Genomic DNA, 11,305 nt, shown 5'->3' with positions numbered 1-11,305 from the left:
CCTTGTATTTTTTTAATATTAATTTTATGTTGGAACATTCTCAACATTTCTAATTTTTATAAGAATCTCGAATGTGAAAAGGATTAGTCACAAGTTCAATGAGGTCATTCACGACCGCGCGAAGCGCGGACATATTTCCTAGTTAAAAATAAAAGGGCTTGGAAGATTTGTCCCTGAAGGCAGAAACTGCCCAGCAATTTAATTCCACTCTTCAACTTTCATTATTTTAGAACCATCTAATTTTTTTTTTTGCCTTCTCTTTAATCTTGTTTTCACGCTTGTGCTGGCTGGACCTACCCTCGCCGGGAAACATCAATGGCAACCCACAACGACTCTAACGAAGCTTCACCACGACGGACCTAATCATCCCATTGTCCTCCTTCGTCACTGCCAAGAACTCTGCAAGCGACCAGTCGCTGTGAGACCACCAAATCTCGTCGGAAATTATCACCATGCTGGCGATCATGGACAAATCGAAGCAATGAAAGTGTGTACAGAAGGAAACTGTAGTAGTAACGTCGAAAGCGAGAACAATATTACTAGTATTAGTGGTGGTGATGGACAATTGGGTGGAAGGGTAATGGCTGTGGTGGGAGTGAAGAGTTGCTGGCGTGGGCTTTGGTTAAGGTCGCTCAGCCTGAAGATCATGATATGTTATTGATTCGTATTCTGGTAAAAATTATGCTAAAAGTTGAACAATCTGATATAAGAATTAAGAAGACCCATTATGTTTTTACATTAACACTAACATGATTTAAAGAAAAAAACAAATTTATTTACACATTGCGCCTATGTGGAAGGATGAGGAATTCTAGTCACACTTCCATCCAAAATAAGGGCAGTTTTAACATGTATGCTGACGGAAGGGGCAAATTTGACCCCAAACTTTGACGGAGGGCAAATTTAAACTATAAATCATACTTAGAGGGTAAATTTGACCCTTTTCCCTTGAAAGTATAGTGCCTGAACTATGATGTCAAGCGTTCCGTTCATCATATTGAGATGTCATATTATGCTCTAAATGTTTCTGTTCGCTGGTTTCTTTTGCCACAGAATCGCCATGGCAAGTCAGGCTCTAAAGAGGATGGTACTACTGAGACGGAATCAACTCTTTCGGATTCAAGGTTCGATCCTTGTGCTCATTTCACAGATCTTTTGCTTCTTTCAAATACTTTGTGGAGGAAGAAATTTAATTTAATCTATTAATATCTCCTTATAGGCAGCATAAAAGGAAGGATAGAGAATCTAGTGATTCACGCCGGGAAAAAAATTCCAGGGGGCCTCACAAAAGGAAGAAATATGAGGAAGAAAAATATTCATCCTCAAATTCTGCTGGCAGGAAACCGATTAAAAGGAGAGAATTCGGTAATCGCAAACAAGAAGGCGATAAAGCACCACCGCAGATGAGAGATAACGGAGGCAAACTAAAGAGGGGCTTATCTTTTGTGGTCCCATATGAAGTCAATGACCTCCTTTTCTCTAATTTTTTTCGAAGGTCTGTGCTTCAACCCATTTGGAGAAATAGTCAGTCATACACAAAATAAATCGGGCCTTACCTGGTGCCCATGGAAATAGACCAACAATGTCCATTCCCCACTTCATGAAAGGCCAAGGTAACACAACCGAATACAAAGAACTCCCCGGGCTGATGAATCATCGGGGCATGTCTTTGACACGCGTCGCATTTTCGGACAAAATTCTTTGAATCTTCCTCTATCCGGTTCCAGTAATAACTGGCTCTGATAATCTTTCGGACCAGGGCTTTAGCACCGGAGTGGTTGCCGCAGGTCCCCTCGTGTACCTCTCTCATCACATACTCCATTTCTCCGGGACCCAAACACTTGGCCAGGGGTCCGAAGAAAGACCGTTGATACAGTTGGCCGTCTACGAAGCAGAAACGCGCAGCTTTTGTCCTTAGTGACTGTGATTCTTTTGCGTCACTCGGGAGCTTTCCATCTCGCAAGTAATCGATGTACTTATTGCGCTAATCCCAAGTTAAACCCATTGTGTTTATTTCGGCATGTCCATTCTCTATCGCCGTATTCATCAAGTGCACCGTAGTCTCGGGTTTGATTTCTTCCCCTTCGACCGAAGATCCCAAATTGTCAACGTATCCCGCTTTATCGTTCGCTCCTCCCTGATATGCCGTACGGTCCATTTTTTAAACCGATGTAGTATCACTTGGATTTCTTCCAAATACCTCTGTATCCGTTCGTCCTTGACCTCGAAGACGCCGTTCACCTGGTTTATGACCAAGAGAGAATCGCACTTCACCTAGATTATTTCGGCCCCCCATACTCCGGGCTAATTCCAAACCTGCAATCATAGCCTCATACTCGGTTTCATTGTTAGTCAATTTAACAGTTCTAATAGATTGTCGAACGACATCCTCAGCCGGGGTTCAAAGGAAGATTCCTAGACCGGAACCTTTGAGGTTCGGGGCTCCGTCCGTGTGTAGCAACCAAATACCCGAGGCTTTCCCCGCGGTTAGCAGAAGTTCTTTCTCAATCTCGGGGACCATAGCCAGGGTGAAATCCGCCACAAAATCGGCCAAGATCTGGGACTTGATGGCCGTTCGAGGTTTGTATTCGATATCATATCCGCTAATTTCTACGGCCTACTTAGTTAGTCTACCCGATAATTCCGGTTTGTGCATGATGTTTTTTAGGGGGTAAGTAGTCACTACACATATCGGATGGCATTGAAAGTAGGGCTTGAATTTTCTAGAAGCGCTTACCAATGCCAATGCCAATTTTTCCAAGTGGGGATAACGGGTCTCCGCATCCCCCAAAGTTCTACTTACATAATAAATAGGGAATTGTGTACCTGATTTTTCTCGGATCAAAACGCTACTTACCGCTACCTCGGAGACAGCAAGGTAGAGAAAAAGCTGCTCGTCCGCTTTTGGTGTATGCAATAGCGGTGGGCTGGACAAGTGTCTTTTTAATTCTTGTAAAGCTCTTTGACCCTCCGATGTCCAAACGAAGTCGTTCTTCTTCCTCAATAAGGAGAAGAAGCGGTGACTCTTGTCCGAGGGCCTCGATATGAAACGACTCAGCGTCGCTATCCTTCCGGTGAGCCTCTGCACTCCTTTGACGTTATTCACTACCTCGATATCCTCGATGGCCTTGATCTTGTCTGGGTTGATTTCAATCCCCCCTTGATCTTGTCTGGGTTGATTTCAATCCCCCGGTTTGACACCATGAAACCCAAAAATTTACCGGACCGGACACCGAAGGCATATTTTTCCGGGTTGAGCTTCATGTTATACCTGCGGAGTACATCGAAGGTTTCCTGCAAATGCTTTAAATGGTCCTCTGTTTCCAGGGACTTGACCGCCATGTCGTCAATATAAACTTCTATTATTTTCCCTATTTGTTCTTCGAATATCCCATTAACTAGGCGTTGGTAAGTTGCACCGGCATTTTTTAATCCAAAAGGCATGACATTATAACAGTAAGTCCCATATCGGGTAATAAAGAATGTTTTCTCTTGATCCTCCGGGTGTATCCGGATTTGGTTATACCCGAAGTAGGCATCGAGAAAACTTAACATCTCATGCCCGGCCGTCGCATCGATCATTCTATCGATGTGAGGCAATAGAAATGAATCCTTCGGGCATGCTTTGTTTAGATCCTTATAATCAACGCACATTCGAAATTTATTACCTTTTTTCGGCAAAGACCACTACGTTAGCTAGCCAATCCGGGTATTTTACCTCCCGGATAGAACCTATTTTTAAAAGCTTCGTTACCTCGTCCTTTACGAATGCATATTTTGCCTCTGCCATGAGCCTTCTCTTCTGCTTAACCGGGAGAAACCTCCCGTCTAAGCTGAGCTTGTTGATGAGTCGTGAAATTACGCGATATTCGATGCTAATTCCTTAAGTTTTTGTGACTCTTTAAGCACTTTTGTTGTTACTTTTTGTGTTTTTATGTTGTTTTGTAGGAAAAGATGCCCGGAGAGCAAAACGGACCAAAATAAAGCAAAAATAGAATAAATCAGCACCACATGCTATTGGGTATGTGGGCGCAAAGACGTTGAACATGCTAGCAACGTGGTGCAAGCATGTGGTGCCCGGAAAGTGGCACCATATGCGAGTAGCATATAGCGAAAGATGTGCAACACGCGAAAAGATGTCAAAATACGTGGTGACAGAGAAATTATCACCAGATGTTATTGCTTTGGCACAACATGCGATTAGCATGTTGAACACGCGAATAAGATGTTGTGCAAAAGATGTTGTGCAAGAGGGTATTATGGTCCAGATTTTGTTCCCGTTTTTGGAATAATATAAATACTCTTTTAGGGTTTGTAATAGATTATCTTTGGCAGTTTTTCATCAAGTTTGGAGACTAGTTTTTACACCACCTTTAATTCATTTCTTCAATTCCTTGCTTTGTATTGTATATCTAATTATGTAGCTTTCTATTCCATAACTTGAATCTCGTTTATGAAAGTATTCTTGATTAAAATTTGGTTTGAAACTCTTGTTATGCTTATGTATTGAATGATTCTTATTGCTATTGAAGCTGGGTCTTTGTTGATTTAATTAATCTCGTTCTTGAATGTTTCCAAAGGGATTAGCTAACCCTAGACTCACCTATTTACTTAGATTGAGCTTGGAAGAGGAAATCTAGGTTGGGAAAGATTAATTAACAAGAATTGGTCATTAAACTCATCTAATAACTTGAGCTCGGAAGAGATAGTTACTCGAGGTTAAATTGATTGTATTTAATATCACACTCTAAGGCTTGGAAAAGCTTAGAGTGAAATTCATCGATTTGGTTGGAAGACTTTCAATGAGATTTTAGATATCATTATCTATCAACACAAATCCGCTCTTAGTTGTAAAATCGTAAAATACGTTGGATCGTTACTTGAGTGTAATCTCCTATTATCCATGCTTGTGGCCATTGATCATTTTACTCGCTTTCTAGGTTAGTTTAAATTTTCGCATTAGTTATAATCTTTCTCAAAAACCCAAAATATTATCTATCGTTTGGCTTTAGTTTAGTTGGTGAAAGTTCCTTACTTTCTTAATTGCCTAGCATATTGTTCCCTATGGGATCGACCCCGACTCATAGTTGGGTAAATATATTGCATACGACCGTGTACACTTTCTCTTTGAGGAGTGTATTTGGACGTTATCACTTGTGAGTTGTTACTTCCGGTGGCACACTTGTCATATCTATATGGGACCATGCGAGGCAATCAGCATTAGCTTGAAGAAATTCAATTAACTTGTTCCTGAGCTCCGAGGTTAACCTCGTGACTAGGTTTACCTTTCTGTCCGGTAGATATTCGAGCAAGATGATCTGCTGCAGCTCCTCTATTGTTGACTTGGTTGCATCCGAATCATCCGGCATGACGAATGATCTGGGTACGCCAAAATCATCCTCGTCATACCCCGGATCCAATCCCGTGTGCTTTGATTGTTATTTGGTGTCCTTTTCCTCGGTTGAATCTTCTTCCTTTTGATCCGATTTTTTGGGCTGACGTCTTGCTTCCTCGACTGCGAACATCTCCCTTGCAGCGGGTTGTTCCCTGATGGTTTTATCCCTCCGGGTCGGGAATTCCAAAGAATGATGCGATATCGTGGCACGGCCTCATGCGCGTATCCGTGGTCTACCCGAATGCATTATACTTCATATCTCCTTCGATCACATGTATACCGTTGTCGGATAGTGCCGTTACATTGATGTTTACCGGCAAGCAATAGAGATCTCCCTCTCTTTTCGTGGTTTCGCCGCCATGTTAAACCCGGCCGAGCACCGGGAGACTACCGGCACGATTTATCCGATCAAGTAGCCTTTTAGTCGTTCGACCACTTTCCACCCTGGGATGTTGGCTGAGCTACCTAGGTCAATCAAAATACGTTTAACCTGAGTTTTAAAAATAAGTATAGAGATTACCAATGCATCATTATGCGGTTGAATGATGCCTTCTGCATCCTCGTTGCTGAAAGAGATAGAACCCTCGCTAAACAATCCCGATTGCGCTTCTCGCGCACAACAGAAACCTTGGCCCGCTTAATCACCAGCCCTCATGAGGTATCGGTGCTCCCGATTATCATGTTGATTATATGTTGAGGCTCTACTGGCTCGGCCCTTTTATAAGTCTCCCTTTCCTTGTAGTGACCTTTGGCTTGTTCACTGCCACCCCTGGAGACGGCCATTCTTCAAGAATCGGCCACCTTCTTAGCTGGCGACAATCCTCAGTTATGTGTCCATGGGTTCCATGATATTCACACATCATGTTCGGGTCCCATTGGCCCGGATCTGACTTTTGTGGTCTCGGCCATCTTACATCTGCGATGTGGCCAATGGCCGAGACGAGGCCCGAAGTATTGACATTGAAGTTATACTCTGATATCCTCGGCAAGTCTTTGTTGCCGGCCGAGCTTCCGACATCGCTCCTGAATGAGAGACCTCAACTGTTCGATGGGCGCTCAACCCGTTTATCACCCCGACCAGAGAAATGACTCGGGCCAGCCCTTGATTTTTCCGACCTGAAGCTTGGTTTCTCCGAATGAGAGTATGGCCGATACCTTTCCCTCGATGATCTGGCCTCCGGTTCGTAATTCTTCCTTGGTCTCTACGAACTTCTGTTCATATTTACGGGCCCCGGGGGAAGCTCGAGGTGGTCATCCTCCACTCAAATCTTTGACTCGTATCGGTTATGGACATCCGCCCAGGTCACAGCCTCGTATTCCAGGAAGCTTTTCTTTAATTTGAACGAAGCCGTCGAGCTCCGAGGATTGAACCCCTTTGTGAAAGCTTGTGCAGCCCACTCCTCCGGAACCGGAGGGAGCTCTATTCGGTCCTTTTGGAATCGGTTGACAAATTCAGGCACTAACTCGTCGTCTTTTTGAGCTATACGAAAAATATCTGCCTTACGGCTGCGCACCTTCGAGACCGCGCGAGCCTTTATGAAAGCACCTGCGAGCATTTATGAAAGGATCGAATGCTCGGCATGGTCGTACCAAGTCCCAACGCTCATTTTGACAAAGTTTCCCCAAACTTTTTCAGCAATGCGGATTCAATTTCATCTTCTTCCATATCATTGCCTTTTATAGCGCAGGTGTATGAGGTCACGTGTTCGTGAGGGTTCGTTGTGCCGTCAAATTTCTGGATATCCGGCATTTTGAACCTCTTCGGGATATATTTCGGAGCTGTACTCGGAGGAAAAAGCCTTTGGATGTACCTCTTCGAATCCGACCCTTTCGAATAGCGGAGCCCCGTATTTGGTCCACCCGAGAGTTATATGTTTTCAATCTCTTTTCGGTCGAGTCTACCCGCTTTGCTAACGTTTCGAGCATTCTCAGTACCTCGGTGGATGAACCAGCTCCGGACCCATTGCTCTCAACCATCCGCGCCTCCTCCCTTCTGGGTTCAGTAGCACTCTTCATATTCTCCGGGGTAGTTTTATCACTTCGTTATTTCGGCTATTGCGATTCCTTGTTCATAATCGGGTCGCTTCGTTCCTGCAACATTTCAAAAATTAAACGTAAGTCAATATCATCACCCTAGGTATCGGTACTTTCTAGCCCTGAGTCCGGGACAAACTAATTGAATTGTGAGTATCTAAAGGATCGGGTGCTGGAGGGGCGGCATTCTCTTGATTCACAGTGTTTTGCCGGTTAAGGCCCTCCCTCGAATTAATGGGGTTCGGGTCAGCAGGATTTGGTAATTCTCGTGGTCCACTATCTTCATTTTTGGCCACGATTTCGTTGTTATTGACGTGACCAGATTGTCCACTGTTAGCCATTTGGTCCGTTTTCACAGAGAACAGATTGATTCTGACGGGTAAGAGATGAGTAAGATCAAAGACCACTATTATCCTAGCCCCACGGTGGGCGCCAAACCGTTTACTCCAAATTTGGATAATCAATTAAATTTATGAGTGAGGTATAGGATATGTTGTTAAACTTTAATCTATTCTTTGATTGAGAGAAAATGGAATAGAATCAACTATGAATGATCTAAATAGTAATTGATGGTATGTGCTAAACGTATATGCTAATATGTTGAATATTGTGTGATTGCACAAATCTAAGGATGAACACAATAAATCCCGACCAAAATCAAATATTGAGAGGGAGATATATATATATATATATTTGCTATTACAAATGTTCTAGAGCTCAAGAAGTCATCCCCTAAAAGTAGGGTAATGACCCCTATTTATAGTTTTGCCCCCATGTGGGCTTGCATACAACATGCGGCCCTAAAGAATAAAGAAAAAACCCTAAAATGGATAAGTTGGTCGATACGATCCGACACATGTACGATTGAGGACAAAGTGGCAACTGGCTCTCGATTGCCATGTATTTGTGTAATAGATCATCCCACTAACGCCACGATCAATCGGATTAACTACTCACGATCAACCGGCCAACGGCCACGATCCTACGGTTATGGAGAAATTGGACCAAACGATGTTCTTCACTTTCTTTCGTGACGTCTCCTCCCATTTCCAAAAGAATCTTCGCGCTCGTACTTGGTGTGCATGGTACTTCCGTATTGTACCGTATTTGAAACTTTCGATTCGGAATCCTGTGATTCGGTTTTTAAAAATATTATACGATTACCATACCAAACTAATTCGTATGGTTCAGTATTTTTAAGTTCGGTTTCGCATTTCACGGCACTACGTAATTCGGTAACCATAGTTTATTTGACTTCACTTACGTATATACTCATGTAATAAAGGATTGTGACTTCGACTTTTCTCAATTATATTAAACTAGCACCATACACAAATAGACATATTTAAAAGAAAGTACAAGCAATTTTCTTCGTTACTCAATTACACAACGGATTACACAAAGGACATTTAAATCACGATAGAGTAGTCAAAGTTCCAAAACCTAAAAAACATTTGCCAAAATGCATAATCTTCAGTCCTATACAATTTTACACCAAAATTTCATTCAGAAGCAGAGAGAATAGGCCATGTTACACCTCGGAAAATTTGCGTTCGTGCACAATGAATTGACTAACGAAGGGCAAGTATGAGTATCGAATTAATGATGTCTCAATGACATTTTGGAGAGGAATTATAATGTCCCTTATATTGGTAATGAAGTGTCAAGTAAGTTTCAAGAAGGACCCATAAGCCAAATATGGGCATAAGCCATCCAAAAGGAAACATTTTCGGATGATCTGGTTTGGAGGGGCCAAAACGCTATTATAAAGTTGAAATTTGGGAAAACCACCACAGAATGAAAGTTGTAGATAATTGAAAGAGGTTTCAAACCATAGGTCGTGGGCCCTCACAGTAAATCGGGATCAAAAGTTATGGCTAGTATACGACAGACTGTCTGAGCAGAAAATTTCTACGGACCATTTGACGGTCCGTAGGAAATTTTGACGACCGTAAAACATTTTGACGGTCCGTCAAATTGACACAGACCAGCGTAAAATGGTCACAGAAACCCATGTTCTTTGAGCCGAGTTTTACGGACCATTTTGATGGTCGATCAAGCGATTTGACATTTGTAAGCGAAAGCAGGAGTACCCGACGGATCAAATCTTAAGCGAATTAAAAGAGGGCAGAGTTAAGCCAAATTCGTTTCGATTTCCATGCTTTCTATCTAGGAACCTCTAGAGTATTCTTCACTCTTCATTCACAAGAAAACAAAGGAACTAGAGTATTCTTCACTCTTAGATTTCACAAGAAAATAGAAATCAAGATCTGACCTTGAACTCAACGTGTAGAATCAAGTGTATGAAATTCATCAAAGTTCATCCAAGCTAAGAAATTTCAAAGGAAGTGAGTTAGGGTTTTTGGTGCAAGAAGAGTATTGCTACTCAAGGCTTGTTCCTACAATATCTAAGGTAAGTTTTATGATATTCTCATGATATTTAAGATATTGAGAAGTTGAGAGACATGGATTATAGAAGGAAATAGAAAATAGGTTACAAATATGGGAATAATGATGTTTTTGAGTTGTAGCGTAATATGAATCATGATTCTTCGTATGTTACGAGTATAGTTATGTTATAAATGATATGTAGACCATGAGATAAGTGTGATACGTGGGAAAATACGATAGTGAACCTATAATCATAAATGTGAAGAAATTGGAGAGAAATAGTGGATTTTGCCTAAAGTATATAAATGATGATTTTTGTTTGCGATATTGGGAGTTGTGTTGTAGATGTTTGGGAGTTGATATGAAATACCGGAAAAGTAGTATAAACAAAGGAAGTGATGCCCAATTTTCTATAGAATTAGTAGTGCGTTCTTATGGGTGATTGACTAATGTTAGTACGAATCCTCTTTTGAAGGTAGAGACGCAACATTGAAGAACAATAAGCGAACGCTAGATTGCTTAAATGAGAAAGGTATGTGAGGCTTAACTTTTCTTCCAAAAGGCATGAATCCTTCGATTTTTCCATAATCCTTCTATAAGATGAAGCTTATGAGCCCTGCTATATATATTGAATCACCTATGAGCATGATAATGATGATAATGAGTTAGAGTATAGAGACTCGGGAAATTGTGACATGATGTTCCTACGATGCTAATGATGTTATTATTGCTAAAACTCGCCTTATGCTTTATTTCCTTCAAGGCGAGGCAAGATATTCACGAAGGTCCATAATACACTCGGGGGTTCACGACCTTACGTCACCCCGACATAGTGTGGTAGTCTCAAAGCCTAACGTGTGCTCTTAAGGCTAATGTATACTATGACAATAAGATAATGAATAATGCTAACTTGTAATATAACTATGGGATACATGGAACACTAAGAAATGATAACATGATGCCACGGCATGAGATGTCTAAAGGATGATTAACAATGCTAGTTGTAACATGATGATGTGAAATAGTGATATGTTATGATTGATTTTGTGATGATACGATTCCACCGCGCCTATATGGGGGCATGTCACTGCGTTGCGGGGTACACGTATGATTCCACCGCCTATATAGCCGGGCATGACACAGTTGTGCTGAGGCTGCCGATGTTACAGGAGCAGGGTCGGGCATGATCACCACTAGTGGGCGGCATATGAGGGTTACCCGGACGCGGGTGACGATACAGATTATGATGTGATGATGCATATGATGATGTACGTGATGATGTATGAGATGTAACAACATGTATATTATGATTATGTGAAATGTGAAATATGAAAGTAATACATTTGCCTATGACACTTGTGCAGGTTATGTCCTTGTCTCATGACGCATGATCTTTCCATTATGTTTGTTTATTTCATTCCTCGCTCATATACTTCGCATAATATTCATACCGACGTCTTTTTTTTTTGGTTGTTTCCCCCCTGC

General features: G+C 41.9%; 1 protein-coding gene across 2 annotated transcripts in view; it reads left to right on the top strand.

Moving 5' to 3' along the window:
• The first annotated feature begins 137 nt into the window (after positions 1 to 137).
• Positions 138 to 11,305, top strand: part of LOC132060291 (uncharacterized) — an 83,071-nt gene continuing 71,903 nt past the window's right edge. Inside the window, exons 1-3 of one of the 2 annotated variants that reach the window (XR_009415912.1) lie at positions 138 to 672; positions 1,054 to 1,124; positions 1,220 to 1,774. Coding sequence is in view for 1 of the 2 variants with exons in the window: in XM_059453251.1 (XP_059309234.1) it covers positions 652 to 672; positions 1,054 to 1,124; positions 1,220 to 1,544 (417 nt within the window). In the remaining variant the exon portion in view is untranslated. Of the gene's footprint in view, positions 673 to 1,053; positions 1,125 to 1,219; positions 2,100 to 11,305 lie in introns of those variants that run through there. The other variant, XM_059453251.1, reaches the window with a different exon arrangement.

This window comes from Lycium ferocissimum, chromosome 6 (genome assembly GCF_029784015.1).
Source record: "Lycium ferocissimum isolate CSIRO_LF1 chromosome 6, AGI_CSIRO_Lferr_CH_V1, whole genome shotgun sequence".
NCBI classification, from domain to species: Eukaryota; Viridiplantae; Streptophyta; class Magnoliopsida; order Solanales; family Solanaceae; genus Lycium; species Lycium ferocissimum.
The sequence above is the reverse complement of the archived record's forward strand: the minus strand, read 5'-3'. Positions and strand labels throughout refer to the sequence as shown.